Genomic DNA, 18,267 nt, shown 5'->3' on the forward strand with positions numbered 1-18,267 from the left:
GAGTGAACCTCAGGGCTGTTCTGAAAGTTTGGCAACGAGAAAAAATCCTGTCACCACCTGGGATCGAACCCCAGACCTTCCAGTCCGTAGCCAGCTGCTCTACCAACTGAGCTACCCGGCTGCCCATAGGCTATATATATATATATATATATATATATATAATTCGAAATTTTCTCGGGCTTCCAGCCAGGTCATAAGTTGGTGATCCACCGACATTTCGAGGATACTTATCTTCCTCGTCTTCAGGGTTAAATGATATCTGAGGGTACCCAGCTCCTTAATTTATAGTGCCAGAGGGAGGAGTCAGCCGAGGAGCTGTGCGCCGATTGGCTGTTATTAGCGTGGACTGCGGTGAGAACGCAGCTATAGGGCTAATTTCAATAACACCGAGGTCCTGGCGAAGTGCTCGGGCTATTGGGATAGAAGAGTAAAGGAATCCCTGGCCATAGCGGCGGAACGCAGTAACCTGAATCGGGACTCGGCTATTAAATTTCTCACCGCCCGGATGATGGGCCATCATCAGCGGAGGACACATGAGAACTCGTGCGCCGAGCCCACCGTGAGACCCAGGGTCATTCAGCCGAAAAGCACAAAGCAAGATTACACGTCGGCCGCATTCTCGCCGCGGTCCGCACTAATAACAGCCAATCGGCACACAGCTTCTCGGCTGACTCCTCCCTCTGGCACTATAAATTAAGGAGCTGGGTACCCTCAAATATCATTTAACCCTGAAGATGAGGAAGATGAACATCCTTGAAACGTCGATGGATCACCAACTTATGACCTGGCTGGAAGCCCAAGAAAATTTCGAATTATCACGTCACCAGGAAAGCTTCAGTAGTTACTTGATATATATATATATATATATATATATATATATATATATATATATAATATTAAACTGCCCCCCATTGAGGGTAGCCTTTACGGACTCAGTATATCCTCAAAAAAATTATTATACACATGTAAACATAGATATTAAATTTTAAAGAAGGGAAACAAAGAAAAGGCCGTGAAAAAGTACAATTGCTATTAATGTGGCAGCATGTGATTAATTAGGATTTGGCAGGATATTTTTAACACAATTATCACGATGTCATCCCTCAGAGATGTTGACAGAGCAAACTACCATCGAAATTCTTCGAAAAAAGCTGGTATAGTCCCTCGAGCACCTATGAGCAAGCCGAATACCTCAACGTGAATTAAGGCATATTTCAGCTTGAAATAGTTGACTGTAGGCTCATAGATCGACTTCTTCTCAAGGTGGACCTCGGCTGACTGATGACATTCTACTTCAAAATGTATCGTGGGGTCCACAATGATGCCCTGTTTAGTGTCAGCATTGTACACTAAAATATCTACTCGTCTCGTTGACCCTTTTTCAGCTAGACAGGAGATTTCTTCTTCTACTATCCAGCCCTTATTTCTTAATGCGGCAGCAATTTTGGATCTTGCAAGATGATGTCTAGAGTTCCTCAAGAGCAATCCCTGTTCACAGAATCCCAAGACGTGTGCTAAAGTTTCAATCTCTGGGCATCCATGTCTGCACCGGGTACCATATACTGTATATATGAAAATGTAATAATATTGACTGTGAATAAAAGTAGTGTAAAAAATCTCATCGTAAGTCAAACCTGCATAGTATTATGATCATAATAAATAATTAATACAAATATTTCAGTTTACTTGTTGGTGTCAGAACCAATGCTATGCTTATAAAAATGAAATCAAGTAGTAAGAAAGTTGCGCATTTCAGTCTTCTAAAACTTTTTAGGAGAGGTATCAATCTATTATTCCAAATGCCTTAAATACAGGAAGTTTCTTTAGTCACATGTCGAAATAAAAATAAAAAAGAACATTTTTAATCTGTAGTAATTTAGTTTGGGGGGTGTTATAGTCCGTTGTGCTACTCAAGTATTTTCCAAGTCGAATGCCACTCTGCTTATGCTCCAAGGCAAAAGCTTGGGTGACGAGATATTCGCTTCACTTTTCTATTTAAATATTACATATCTATGCTGAGGAGAATTGAAACGTGAGAGGTTACTATTTAAAGTAAATATAAAAATATACAAACGTAAAAGTGCAGTACTTTGGGGGAAGGGGGGGGAGGAACAAACCCGAAATATGCAGAAGAACTGGGTGAATTCTACCATGTTACAAAAAATTACATTTCTGATGCATGAAACATGAAGCATAGTGGTTTAAGGCATATGTCTCTAGAGTACGGAATCTGTGATTTGAATCTCAAGAAGATCAATCCATCAATTATGTAAGACTTGAGACTTTCCCAGCATTGGATATGGAATAATTCTTCTCGGGTTCTCAGCCAGATGAGTTGGATTGTTGCTTCAGGGATTGAAGAAGACGGCAGAGCTAGTCATCTAAAACTTGGAAGCAACAATCCAACTCAGAACCTGAGAAGAGAACTTGGAAGCAACAATCCAACTCAGAACCTGAGAAGAGTTATTTCATGATCAATTATGTTTTTTACTTCTTACTACTTAATACGTGTGTCCAGCTATAAGCTGATTACACAATGTCCACTGTAAATCAAATATGCAATTGTCCAGAGCTGTGGGTTGGTGAGAATTTCACGTAATGACTGGTTTTTCATTCTTTCCTGCAGTTTCTGGTTGAAGTAATGATGTGTTCTATTGTTTCTTTGTTTTATACTTTTAAATACATAAAAATATTTATGTCTTTCTTTTATTAAGTATTTTAGATACGGGCGCAAATAACCATAGTAGCTAATGCATCCTTCTTAAACCCTACTACTACTACTAAATAAAAATATAATAAAACATAACTTCTTGAATACATGAATACACCTTTTTTATGTGGCTTTATATTACTGTAATTTGAGTTCGTAATATTATCTAACGTCCATTAAGATTATTTACTGCATTTGTCTTTCCATTACAATTCACTTTAATTCTACGTCAATTAACTCATTCATACTATATTGTGAGCAATTTTCTAAATACATTTTTCGTTTATTGTAATGATTATAATTCGCTGGAAAATAATAACACTGCTATGGCACATTGTTGAAAGCAGTTACTGAGTTCAATGGATGGTTTGTAATCAGCATTCCTTATCTAAGTGAGAAATATAACATTCCTACTAGTCAGTGGAGTGTTTCTGGTCTTTTGTTTGGTGCACGTGGCACACTCCCTAAATTCACATGTGATATTTTAAAAGCACTCGGACTCCGATTTTTTGAAATTCAAAAAATTTTGTTGAATATTCTTAAGGATTCAATCCAAATATTACATTACCATTTATACAGGGTGTTTAAAAAATACGGGGCATAATTTCAGGTATGTATTTCCCACATGTAGGCAATCAAAATAGTTCATTACAACATGTGTCCAGAAATGCTTCATTTCCGAGTTATGGCCTTCACAACATTGAAATTCACCAGAACGTTTTCCTTTCCGCAGGTCGTTGCCGTCAAAGGAGACATTAAGAGGGCACTCTGACAGTTCATTCCGAGGTGAAGGTTACATTCAGTGTTGTGTAGGCGTTAGACTGTGCGACATGTATTCAAATCAAGAGCTGGCAGAGATACACTTCATGTACGGTAAAGCGGACGGCAATGCTGCGCTGGCTCGTCGTTTGTACCAGGAGAGGCACCCACAGCGACAATGTCCAGATCGGAAGACATTTGTACGTCTCCATTACCGTCTGTGCGAGTATGGAAAATTTAACTCTCCTGGTTTGGGAAGGGGACGACCAAGTTCTACAACTCCAGAAGTACAGGAGGAGATTCTGGAGGCTGTGAACATGACTCCTCCTATCAGCACACGAAGGGTAGCGTTGCAAGTCAATGTTCCTCATACGACTGTCTGGAGACTGTTGAAAGAGTATCAATTGTATCCTTATCATTTGCAACATGTACAGGCCCTGTCACCAGCAGATTACCCTGCACGAGTTAGGTTCTGTCAGTGGTTCTTGCAGCAGTGTGGTGTACATCCGAACTTTCCTGCCTTAGTATTATTTACAGATGAAGCACAGTTCACACGAGATGGCATAACAAATTTCCACAATCAGCATGTATGGGTGTATGAAAACCCACGTGCAACTGTTCCATCTCATCACCAGGTGCTGTTCTCCCTCAACATGTGGGCCGGTATCATTGGTGATCGATTACTGTAGTTGTACCCCATGTACTTGTAAACAGACTTACGGGGCAGGCGTACACAAACTTCCTGGAAAACACCATACCTCATGTTTTAGAAGACACTCCACTGATCAATCGTCAACACATTCACTTCTTGCATGATGGCGCTCGCCGGTACTTGGATCGAAGGTTTCCTGATCGATGGATAGGTAGAGGTGGCCCAATTGCTTGGCCTCCACTCTCACCTGATCTGAACCCTCTCGATTTCTACTTGTGGGGCCATTTAAAATCATTGGTTTATTCGTCTCCGGTGCCTGATTTTGAATCCGTTCGGAATCGAATTGTGGCATGTTCTGAGGACATATGCAATACTCCTGGAGTTTGGGATCGTGTTCGCAGGTCAATGAGACATCGATGTGAGGTCTGTATTCAAGCAGGAGGTGGACATTTTGAACATCTTCTGTAATGACAACGACCTGCGGAAAGAAAAATGTTCCGGTGAATTTCAATGTTATGAAGGCCATAACTCGGAAATGAAGCATTTCCGGACACTTGTTGTAATGAACTATTTTGATTGTCTACATGTGAGAAATACATACCTGAAATTATGCCCCGTATTTTTTAAACACCCTGTATTTTGGCCATTGATGATTGTGTTGGGTTTGCATTTCTCCGAATTTTTTACTAAACAATTCCTGTCTTTCTAAATTATTCTGTAGTGCTTTTATTCTGGATCTTTATGATCACCCTCATTGAGGGCAGATTATTTTCTTTAAATATTTATATATGTATCTTTTTTCCTTAATTTGACCATGATATTCGCACATGCACAATTATCTTGGACTATCAGTTTAGGTCCTCGAGAAAACGAAGAAGGCATGTATGTAACGCTGCACATATATATTTTATACACACAGTCTACAGTATAAAGATTTTTTCTGTTGTATGTACTTTAAAAAATGAAGATTTTCGTGAAGTTTATGTGCTTTATTTGATTAATTGTGATTCGTAATTTGTTACTCATAATTTTTCATAACTTAAATCTAGAAATTACTGAATTGTTAAGTATTGTTACTCCTAGTTCCAAAGCTTTCTTCATATTTGTACTGCATGTTAATTTCTAGTACCATGTCTTAATTTTTCATTTTTATGATGCTGACATTTGATTACACAAATCACGACCTCTGATTATTTAAAACTTCATGTTCGAATCTTTATACAGTAACGGAGCCTCAACAAGTGTATAATGCAATGCAGAATCGAAGGTATTTACTTTACGATATGTAAGTCTGTCTGTAATAATAGATTTATTTCGTTTAGTAAATGGGCAGAGGTGATGTATGTTTTGGATGTCACATGGTTTGTACAGGTAGTGGAAGTAAGATGGACAAATGTTTCTTGTGATGAAGTATAGTATACCTTAAATAAATAGATTGACCAACACATTATACAGTAATATGGTGATACTTATAATGAATAGGAAGAATTGTGTTGGTAAAAACATTTTGAGGATTTGACAGACATGCGCATTGGACCCAGAACTTTTTTATTAATGTACAATAATATGTATTTGTATTTACAGGAGACTAGAACAATAGTAGTTGAAATGATTTATCAATATTTTGTATGACAATAACTCATATGATTTTGATTGAGTATCATTCTTTTGTAGACATTTCATTTATACACATAAGTTATTTCTACATTGAGTATTTCATAACTTACAGCTTACATCAACTTTGCTTTGTGAATTTGAGATGTTTAGCGTTATTTCTAAATTATAGACATCAGCTCAAAGAATTTGAGTGACCACAAGAGTCCTGAATACAATAAAGATGTACAATATAATGTGATGTGTTACATTAAAGAAAAAAGAAAGTTAATTGTTGAAGGCAAATATAAGTGGATTAATTGAAATAGAGATGATGATATAATATTTGAAGAGAATCCTTGATAATACTTATAAAAATAGACATTACATAATCGAAAGGAATGTGAAGTTCCTTAAGATAATTCCATGTGAATTTTGTAATAGAACCTCTACTGCCAAACAGCAAACCAATGACAGACCATTGTTTAGGAGGGACGTTGTACTTTTGAGAAAGATAAGGCAGACAAGGTTCATATATGGACTTCTTCTCAATATCAACTTTGGTGGCCTGATTAGTAGGGTCAAGAACAAGAGCCCTTTTAAGCGTCTGTTAATAGCAACAATGTCTGCCCGTCTAAAAGAACCATCTGATGATACACAATGTACTTCCTCATGAATCTCCCAATTTAAAGTTTTTAACGATGTCGCCATTAAGATACTTACTGTTATATATTTTAAAAATGACCAGCCTCATGGTCTAGTGGTCAGAGCTTCTGGCTATAGTTCATGAGGTCCCAGTTAGAGCACAGGAATTTTTCCTTACAGAGGATTATTCCTGTGTTCGTCCATGGTCTGGAATTTAGGTTAAGTTTAGATTTAAGACCTCTCCTGGCACCACATTATCATAATCATCCTATCACATCATCGGGGTAATGTAACTCCGCCTTCCAGGTGCCCCAACCTCAGAAGTGGGTTACAACTAAGCCACGGCCAGGAGAGAAGACCAGAAATGTCGAAAAGACAACCTGGTGGCATTGGATTAAAAAATATTTTAAAAATTAGTACTTAAGACGAAAATATTTTTCGTAGTTATAATTTCCTTTTATTATATTCATTGGTACAATTTACAAACAAGCAACTTATGTGGAAGGCAAATTTTTTCTATAGAAGACGTGAGGTTTTCCAACAATACAGAGTTCCCACAAATGAAGACTTTACATGCAAAAACAGTTATTTCGGTTCCACGGAGTGGTGAAAGTATATTTCCTCAAGAGGTACCTGAATAAGGGGTGAGGAGAGAGGGGAGACAGTATGCTTGTCAATCATCGTGTTACCGTGTACTCATATATAGATCAGTGGCAGCTAGAGTGAAACAACGATTAACTTTGATTTATTTGAATACAATAATTACATCTGTAGTTATCTCCAGAGCTAGAAACTTCGTACCGATCGCTATCGCCCTATGTAGAGTACGTCCAGCCACGTGCGACATCATCAAAACACAGCTACAGCTACTCATAGAAATAGGAATGTACAGTGGAAAGGAAAACAAACTCGTCGTGAAGGCAATATTCTCATTTCCGGAAAATAAAGACCTATGGAGCATTCATAAATGCACAGCTATTTATATAATTATGTTTGTGTACAACTATACAAATTGTTACATACATATAGATTGACATTGATACAGTATTGCTCTTTACATATTTACATCATTTACACCTATAAAATAACACAGGGTCTAACACTTACAGAAATTCTGCAAAACAATAGGTTAATAATAAAATAGGCTAATACATTTCGTAAATACAGTAAAACCTCGATAAGACACGCCCGCTTATTACGCTATCCCGTGTAATACGCTTTTTTGTCCAGTCCCTGCACATTTCACATATAACGCCTTTATAAAATACCCCGTTTGTAGCATTCAAGTCCCGCATAATACGCTGATTTTGTGGAATATTTTCGATGTAATTTTCAGCAATGTACTGTAACAGCAATGAAACATCTTGGTCACTGAACTCACTGGTGCCGTTAACATGAAAAGTATTGGTATTCGACCCTTTACCTGCGCATTTAAACCTTCATACTTCATACCTTAGTATACCCCACCCTCTTGTTACGCTCTCTTATTCGACTCCTTACCTGCGTGGTTAAAGCCTACATACAGTTACAATACCTCACCCTCTTGCTAACCCTCTCTCTCAAACAGCATTCCTCACTCGGCCTTAATAAAATTCTGGAAATCTTTGCTGGGCAGTTTGTTGTCCTTTAGTGTATTGAAGTGTCTGTGAATGTTATTACAATGAGTGTTAAACGAAAAGCACTTTCCGTGTCGGAAAAATTGGAAATCTTACGAAAGTACGATGAGAACAGTACTCTTACTCAAAAACAACTCTCTGATTCATTAGGAATCCCATCAGCGATATTAAGAACGATAATAAAAAATCGCGACTCAATCACTACAGCTGCGACGTCGGGAGGATGTAATCGCATAAACTGAAGTGTGGTGAACATGAGGACTTGGAGAACACGCACAGGGCAAACAACTATAAATGACTTTTTTTCCGAAATTATTACAAATTGTAAATGTCTTCGACGTACAATACAGTAATTGCATAATGGAGTAATACTATATTTCCTTTCATGAATAATGTATTTCAATAAAGAAAAATGCTAATACATACTGTATGTAAGTCATAATTAGTATACCCGCCTAATACGCAGTCCCGGTTAATACGCGGTTTACACCCGCTTCCTTGAACAGCGTCTTATCAGGGTTTTACTGTATATTGAAATGTTTACTAAGTAAAAACCAAAGAATGAAATAAACTGAAAAAAAAACACACACACGTGTAAATGAATTTAAAGTAACTAATAAGATGAAAAGTGGAAACATTAACATAAATGAAAACAACATCTGAGTATTTTGACTGCTTAGATTCTTTCATCTGAAGCTCTTTTGCACTAGAAATTTTGCTAGACACGTTCACTCCTGAATTTATATTAGTTACTACTAAAACACATTGACAGTCACAATCAAAATAAATTTTTCGTGAACTTGGAACTTCTCTAGAGCGTTTCTTCCAGTTTTTAAAACCAACATTTATAATTAATGTAAAGTCATATTTACTAGAAATTTATTTATTTATCTGAACGATAACAGCTCCCTGTATTAACAGGCTGCCACAAAGACAGAGCATATTGTACATTAGACAGTTGAAAGTATAAATAATATAGCCTACATATGTTTGAGTTTAATGGAGTCTCACAACAATGACAAGAAATGATTAAATAAATAATTAGGTATTACTTATTGTTTCTTGGTGCAAATTTCTCAGCAGTATTTACAATAATCAGCATCTTTGCAGTTTTATTATAAAATAGACGTGGGAAAGTTGATTTCCACTTTTCTTTAAAATTTCATGTGTATATTTTTTAATGCACTTTCCTTTATTTATAAGTTATTGGTGACACTCTGTATATTAATATGTTCTGCCACCATGAGGATGCAGTTACCAGATAAATAAGAATTCTTGTTTCTAATAACAAAATGATCATCAGCTCTTTCAGCATTTTTCAATCTGAAGTTAGTACATTGACAGTTGTACACACTCATAACTAAAACATACACAAGGCCCATTCACAATGAAAATTAAACATAACCGTAACATAAACACAGAAGTTTGCACCTAGGCTACCAAATGGGATCATTCACAATGATTCACAAAAGCATTGACATAGTAAGACGTTGATATGAAAGTTTGAAAACTCCAAACTTTCATGCTCATGTGATTTGCAAGCAGAACACAATCGTGGAGCGCTGAAGTATACGACAGAATATGAAGAAATGGCGTCGTTGTTATGTTTCCATGGTTACCAAGTATGTTTACTGTTATGTTTACATTTCCATCGTGAATGATGGTATGACTTCTTGATTTTACCGCAACGTTTACATTAAGTTAACGTTTACGTTATGTTTAATTTTCATTAAGGCTCATTCACATTGAAAATTAAACATAACATAAGGGTTAACTTAAAAATGTAAATGTTACCGTGAAATCAAGAACATTCACGATGGGAACATAAACATAACCGCAAAGATACTTGGTAACCATGGAAACATAACAACGACGCCATTTCCTCATATTCTGTCGTATAAGTTACATCAGGACTCCACGATTGTGTACTGTTTGCAAATCACGTAAGCATAAGCATGAAAGTTTGGAGTTTGCAAACTTTCATGTTAAGGTCTAACGACAATGTTTATATCAGTGTTTATGTGAATCATTGTGAATGATCCCATTTGGTGGCCTGGGCGCAAAGTTCTGTGTTTATGTTTCAAATTTCAAATTTATTTACAATTTGAAATTTGAAACATAAACACAGAACTTTGCGCCCAGGCCACCTAATGGGATCATTCACAATGATTCACATAAACACTGATATAAACATTGCCGTTACGGTTATGTTTAATTTTCATTGTGAATGGGCCTATAATCTTAGTAGCTGCGGGGTATACAGGATTATATATTACTGCTGTTATAACTTGGGAATATTGGGGGGGGGGCTACCCCTTGGACCCCATACAGTCAGGGCCTGTGGTTAAAAATACACAGTTGAACGGGTTTTGGTAATGACTCACTTTTTTATAGTTTCGATATGTTTTTTGTAATTATATTCTTGTTTATTTGTAACAGCTAGTTGAACTTGAATGTGTTCTGTTTGCACAGGCACAAGAATGTGTGGTGTCAGTGATTCAGTCACTATGTGACACAGAAGTGACACTGCTGCCTCCCCCAGGCACAACTCTAGTAGGGGGAGGCGCTGGAGACCCAGGGTCCATGCCAACACCGGATGTATATCTGGCCAATGCTCTACCTCCACGTGATCTTCTGATTACAATGTGTACTATTATGCTGGAACATGTCGCCAACATTGAACATAGTTTCACCACATTGTTGCCAACCGTCCGCACTTTTCTTATGCTTACTGAGCATGATTATGGATTCTACCATCTCAAGAGGTGAGTTCATATCATTCACTGCCTATGAATTTGTATGTGCGTCATGTAGCGTTATTTTGACCATTAAGCTTGGTAGTCTACTGAATACAACGACTGTTGTAAAGTTAGGAATGAATAATTTGTTTTCGTGTTAGATACTGTGATCATAATATTCATGTTGAAAGCATGTGTCATTTTATTTATCCCTAACGTCACACCATATAAACATTAACGGATGTGGAGAGTTGGTTGTAAGTGTAAATTTGGCACTATACCTGTTCTTTCTAAAGATGGGACATGCCAGTTAAGCAGCTGAGCTTGGAACTGCAGTGCTATGTTGCCAATATGAACTGATGCGAACTACCAGCTGTCATTAGATGTCTGATGTTAAAACATTCATTGACAATTTGTAATATTTGACGTTTTATACAGAACTGTGATATATAAAATAAAGAAAAATATACCGTAATTATCACATATTATTTGCACCTTACACAGTACAATGTTACAATAGAACTTGTATTTCAAAGGCTAAACAAAGGTGAAGAGAGTGATCAAAACTAACCACGTTGTCAGAATTTGAAATCATGTCTGGCATATTAATGACGTCATTGAAGTCCAGTGCTGTTACTTCTGAAACAATTGGTATTTTGTATGTCTAAAGGTACGGTCACACGTCGCTACTTTTGCTGTGCAACTTTTGTACTGCAGCTGCAAAAGTTGCGTGTCGTGTTCACACATAAGCCAAAAGTAGCGCGCTGCACGCTACTTTTCGTGCTGCGCAACCCGAGTGCTGCAAAAGTTGCAACTGGAGGTTGCGAGTCTGTTCACACACAAGGCGCTACTTTTGCAGCCGCAGTCATGCTGCAGGTTTCCATCTCCGTGTTGACTTCTCAATATACATTTTGTGGTTATGTTCGCATTATTAAGAAACTCAAGCAAAAGCTTACTTATCTATTATTTACTTTTCTGTCCTAACTAGTATTCAGAAATTGGCATTATTTTACTATAAAGCTTTTAAAAACGTCTATATACTTAAATGATAACCAACAGCATATTCACGTAATCAATGTTGGCAACCCTCCTGTTTGAAACTTCGCTACGGAAAATTAAAAAAGTGAATTATATCGTCAGCAAATATGCTCAGACTGTGTTGTGCATTTAATAACTGTTACAAATAATTTATTTTCATCACATCTAACATTAAAATATATCCAAACAATAAAAGTATCATTGGCACATTTGGGTGGCAACACTGGTTGCAACCGCAGCAAAAGTTTCAACAAAACCGATATCAAAAATGCTGCGGCTGCAACCCTGAGAACCCTGTTCACATGTCGCTACTTTTAAGTTGCGTGCAGCATGGAAAAGTAGCGAGCAGCAGGTTCGGCAGCCGCTACTTTTCGGGTTGCACCGTTGTTCACACGTCGCAGTACAAGAGTTGCGCAGTTTTTTGTACTGCAGCGCTGCAAAGTAGTGATGTGTGACCGTACCTTAACAAATGACTTTGCTAGTTTCTCTTTCTTTTGTGTTCATTTCTGCTGTTTGATTCCATTAATATTTGTGATGCTTGAGTTATTTTCTATAGACTCTGTATTATAATCATTTTTTTATTACTTGTTATCTTATTATGAGAAGTATTCAAAGCATTTTATTTTAACTGTGAATTCTTGACAAACTGGAGCATAACCATAAAGATCGAAGTTGATCCATGTAAGTTTTTGAAAAAGATTTGGGCAGTCAAAGCATTTAGGGGGCAACTTTTCAGTGAATACTTCAGTTTCCTTTTTACCTTTATTTTCTAACAACTTCCTCTTTAGCACTGAATACTTTTTAAAATTGAAATTGATGTTAACAAAAATGTCTCATACTGAACTGGTGTCGTTTCAGCTGTCTGGAGAAGAAAACAGATGCATTGCTGAATTTATTTGTGAAGTTCTGTTCCGGATTCAGTAAGGATAGCTCAGACTGTCTGTCGACTCTCTCTACAAGCCTTGAATTGTTGCGAGTGTGCATATCGTTGGAGGAGGACGACGCAGAATCAGGGCTGGGGTTGCCTGCGAGAAGTCTGGTGATGTCTGTGCCAGAGTTGGCCGTGGTGCTGGGTTGGGACCGCGCTCAGGCAGAAACTCAGGAAGAGGAGCCGACGGACGGCGCATCGGAGGGTGATGCAGTCGAGTCAGCAGAAGTGAAGGACTCTATTGAGACTAACTGTGCTACAAGAAACAAGAAAAAACATCCAATTTTTTGTTTAGAGAAACTTCTGCAGGTTAGAAATTCTTTTCTATGCAAACTTACATATACCGATGTATGAGAAGTTTTTAAAATATATGGAATACGATATCAACTGCACTTAGGGCCGTATTCATAAACAAGACTTTGGATGAAGACTTCCCAAAGTCGGCTTTTGTAGTAAAGTTTAACTTTGTTTAAAGTCCTATTCATAGACAATACTTCTGAGACTTTGACTTTGACTTGGTAAGTCGAGATTTGACGATCGTGTTCTAATGTTGGAAATCAAAAGCACTGCCTTCTAAACGAATTAAATTAACAGATAGTTGAAATAGAGTAGGCATTGCCACAATCAAAGCCATCTTTTGAGTCAATGAAACAATTGAACATCAGTACATGTTAAGCAATTGTTAACCGTTATTGCAGCTTTACATAAGAATAATATTATTTGAGAGCTTATTGTGAAACTAACATAAGTACAAAAATTGACATTTTTAGACTTTTACATCAATCGATAATAATTTGATCTTCTACTTGGCCACAAAAATCGTAACTCAATTCGAACAGTCTTGTATATAACACAATTCATAACTACAAAACATGATGGTATAGTTCATCTGAAATGGTATTGCCTGTTAAGAATTTTGTTGTGAATAAAACATCTATTGCAGTTTTGTTACTTTCACATTAAGTCCTGAAATTACTTCATTGTAAAATAATTTTGTTGTGAAGATATGGAAGGTAAGATGCCACCAATGACAGACTATGAAAGAGACATATTATCCTGCTGACAGTTGGCAGAGTTATTCCCTGCATGTCTGCAGGAACTACTTAAAAATTATCTGAAGTCAATATGCAGAAAACATTATTATGACGACCGCAACAATTATAAATTAACTGCATTTCTAACTGTATAACCTGTCCTCTATAAAATTAAATAGTAAGAATCAATATTAAGCTATTAATCCTTACCTATAGCGTAAAATCCCGATGAAATAAGTTGTATCATTTATTGGTGAAACAGATAATCCTCTTTGATTATTCATCAATGAAAGTTGAAACATGGCGAGGATATTTAATACTGTCTGTTTATCAAATTTGTACCTTGATTTGAATTTATAATCATAATAATACGCTAAGGAACATAAACAGCTTTAATAATCTCCTAGATGTCTTCAATATTCTCGGAAAATTCAACAATTTCCCAAATATCAGTCATTTTCCTTTTGTCCACGAACGAAAGTCAAAGTCAAAGTCTAGATTTTTGGCGACTTTGAAGTAAAGTCACGATAGAAGTTTACTTTCCTCAAAGTGTCGACTGTGAATAGGAAAATGGTGACTTTGTACTTTCCAAAGTCAACTTTGGTCCAAAGTCTCGTCTATGAATATGAACGACCCTTGGATAAACTTGAACAAGTATAAGAACCGTCTGATATTTCCCAAAGAAGGCAATAAATGAGTCCAGTAGGTCCACATACGAGTCTAATGAGAAGAAGGCTAAAAATACTTTTTTGGGAACACAGTTTGCAGTTAATGTGTTTACCTCTTTTCTGCTTCTATCAGCTAGGTGTGATACTTCAGAACAGAGGGTTAAAGACTTCACCGCAGTCTGTTTTTAACTATTGGCCTTGTCCATCATCAGTGATGGAAAATTTTTAGTAATGTTTGACAAAATAATTGTTCAAATGAAGCTTTCTTATAATTAACTAGCCGTACCCGTGCGCTCTGCTGCACCCATTAGAAATAAATATAAAGTAATTACATAATTAAAATAGGACGTTTGATTCAGGGAACATCCGTGTTTGATAGAAGGATAAATCGTTTAATATGTTACTTAATTTAAATTGCATCCAAATAATTAAAATGCGATCATTTTGGTCCAGAGACCACTCATTGGTGCAATGACAATTCCTTTAACATGTTTCTTAATTTTTATTACATGCAACCATAGTTTAATGAACATTGACATCATATAGATTTAATGTGTATATTTTATTTTACTTGTTATAGGTTTCCATTGAATTATGGTAATAACTTAATTTTAACCCTTGTTTTCTACGTATTCAATATATGGCGTTTGGCCCACTATGGTTCTGAACCCTTATCATATCATATCATATAAAAAGTGTGTTGATAACGGATGTAACTTACATAAACATTATTTTAAGAAATATACAAAAAGAATGTACAAAATAGCCTATCAAAATTTTCTGTGCATAGGAAGCTATTTTAATCTTACCAGTCCTCAATTCACTCAGAAGTTACTGTAATAACATTATAGCAGTATGTCCATCTAGAGAAACTACACTTTCAAATGGTGAAATAATAATTAATTATACAAATCGGTTAATTTAGCTTCCGACATTACTTCATACAAACACAGAAACATTCTCTGTAGGCTGTTTCATAGCTTTTGATTGTTGTTGTCCAAGGCCCCTTATTGACGAAGTCATTTGTTTTTTATTTCATTACACGGCCTTAGATGGCAGTTATTTTAATTTTAAAACTCATTTATCTCATTAAATATCGGTCCTATCAAAATTTTTCAAAGAATAACACTTATCGGAACTGATTTTTGAAGAAACTTTTGTTATGTAACATTTTTCACAAAAATCAATAATAAGCGAGATATTTCGATTTAATTCAGGCTCCCTTAGAACCCCTCTTTAAATGACGTATTTTGAATGCCATATAGCCTAAAATCTAACTTACAACGAACTTCATTTATAATCTTCATCTTGCGATGTTGGATGACGTATATATTCGTATTTATATTCTAATTTTCATCAAAATCCGTTCAGCCATTGTCGCGTGAAAAGGTAACAAACATCCAGACAGACAGACAGATAGACAGACATACAAACAAAAATTTCAAAAAAGCGATTTTCGGTTTCAGGGTGGTTAATTATATATGTTAGGACCAATTATTTTTGGAAAATCGAAAATTACCAGAAAAATTTTGGCTACAGATTTATTATTAGTATAGATAACGTTCATGTCCTGCACAGTTAGTGTTGTACTGTATTGTTGTTCAGTCAAAAAAAACGTAAGTGCACTTACACCCCTTTGCTTCTGACTGCCTCAGTTGTATTTCTTGTTTTAAATTGGTATTGCAGGCTATACTTTAAGAGCAGACAATTTATAAACAATATTTACGTTCTTCAGTTTCTGAATAGTTTGTTTTGTTGCGCTGTTCACTTAAACTGGGATATCCTTCAGAAATGATTGTAACTACAAATTTGTAAAACTGAAAAGATAGAAACATTGTAATTCATAAGGGAATGAATGAAATAATGTCGTATATGTCTGCAGGATTGCAGTTCTGAAGAAGAAGCACTGGAGAGCCTCCATGAGAATGTGGCTAGTTTGATCAGACTGCTCGAAGTAGAAGGGAATAAACCTGTGGAGAATAGAGGTAAGCTAATTTTAAAGTATGCTATACACTTCATTTCTGCTATACAGCAGAGTCTGCATAGCTCAGTTTCTGTCAGATGTGTTTCCATTTCACTGCGGGCTAGAGCAAGGAGATGCACTATCACCTTTACTTTTTAACTTTGCTGTAGAGTATGCCATTAGGAAAGTTCAGGATAACAGAGAGGGTTTGGAATTGAACGGGTTACATCAGCTCCTTGTCTATGCGGATGACGTGAATATGTTAGGAGAAAATACACAAACGATTAGGGAAAACACTGAAATTTTATTGGAAGCAAGTAAAGAGATAGATTTGGAAGTAAATCCCGAAAAGACAAAGTATATGATTATGTCTCGTGACCAGAATATTATACGAAATTGAAATATAAAAAATAGAAATTTATCTTTTGAAGAGGTGGAGAAGTTCAAATACCTGGGAGCAACAGTAACAAATATAAATGATACTTGGGAGGAAATTAAACACAGAATAAATATGGGAAATATCTGTTATTATTCGGTTGAGAAACTTGTATCATCCAGTCTGCTGTCGAAAAATCTGAAAGTTAGAATTTATAAAACAGTTATATTACCGGTTGTTCTTTATGGTTGTGAAACTTGGACTCTCACTTTGAGAGAGGAACAGAATTAAGGGTGTTTGAGAATAAGGTTCTTAGGAAAATATTGGGGCTAAGAGAGATGAAGTTACAGGAGAATGGAGAAAGTTACACAACACAGAACTGCACGCATTGTATTCTTCACTTGACATAATAAATTAGGAACATTAAATCCAGATGTTTGAGATGGGCAGGGCATGTAGCACGTATGGGCGAATCCAGAAATGCATATAGAGTGTTAGTTGTGAGGCCAGAGGGAAAAAGACCTTTAGGCAGGCCGAGACGTAGATGGGAAGATAATATTAAAATGGATTTGAGGGAGGTGGGATATGATGATAGAGACTGGATTAATCTAGCTCAGGATAGGGACCAATGGCAGGCTTATGTGAGGGCGGCAATGAACCTCCGGGTTCCTTAAAAGCCAGTAAGTAAGTATACACTTCATTTTGTTACTGATTATTTTAAAAACATGCTCTGAATTTTAATCATTTTCATTTGAACAAATAAAAATTATGATGAAAAATGAGTGGAGCAGAGAAAAATTCTCTCCGGCACCGGGATTTGAACCCAGGTTTTCAGCTCTACGTTTTGTAGAATAATGTCGATGTTTCATTTTGACAGAGTTGCTGGAGCCGACTTTACCCGCACCTGAGCCTCTGTTGTCACAGTTCGCAGCTCGACCAGTGTTCGTTGTTGGTGAGGTTGATGATGAACGCCTCAGTTCTACATATTGGCTTGCTCCACCACCTGTTGACGAGGCAGACCAAGACATGGACCAGGTAAGATGTTTTAAATTAATCGAAGTTGTTGAATTTTTTTATACAGAGGCTTGTTTTTATTATATAATATAAATTGTCTAAGAAATTGCTTTTATTTCTGGAAGTATAAACTTTTCGCGATAATTTTAATATATCACAAAATGAAGAGTCCACTGCAAGAATGATGGATGTCACTTTCATGTCGAGAATGAACCAAGACTGTCAGTGCATAGCTTAAGACATAGATAGAGAGTTATATGGCATTAACACTGATAGTGTCCACACCTGTGGAGTAACGGTCAGCGCGTCTGGCCGCAAAACCAGGTGGCCTGGGTTCGATTCCCGGTCGGGGCAAGTTACTTGGTTGAGGTTTTTTCCGGGGTTTTCCCTCAATCCGAGATGACCAAATGCTGGGTAACTTTCGGTGCTGGACCCCGGACTCACTTCACCGGCATTATCACTTTCATCTCATTCATACGCTAAATAACCTGGATGTTGATACAGCGTCGTAAAATAACCCAATAAAATAAAAT

General features: G+C 36.6%; 1 protein-coding gene across 1 annotated transcript in view; it reads left to right on the forward strand.

Moving 5' to 3' along the window:
* vir (VIR_N domain-containing protein) overlaps nucleotides 1-18,267 on the forward strand; it is a 68,308-nt gene that overhangs the window by 36,744 nt on the left and 13,297 nt on the right. The window contains exons 11-14 of the mRNA XM_069832060.1: nucleotides 10,448-10,740; nucleotides 12,610-12,988; nucleotides 16,264-16,366; nucleotides 17,598-17,755. Of these exons, the coding sequence (XP_069688161.1) occupies nucleotides 10,448-10,740; nucleotides 12,610-12,988; nucleotides 16,264-16,366; nucleotides 17,598-17,755 (933 nt within the window). The remainder of the gene's footprint in view (nucleotides 1-10,447; nucleotides 10,741-12,609; nucleotides 12,989-16,263; nucleotides 16,367-17,597; nucleotides 17,756-18,267) is intronic.

This window comes from Periplaneta americana, chromosome 7 (genome assembly GCF_040183065.1).
Source record: "Periplaneta americana isolate PAMFEO1 chromosome 7, P.americana_PAMFEO1_priV1, whole genome shotgun sequence".
Lineage (NCBI taxonomy): Eukaryota > Metazoa > Arthropoda > Insecta > Blattodea > Blattidae > Periplaneta > Periplaneta americana.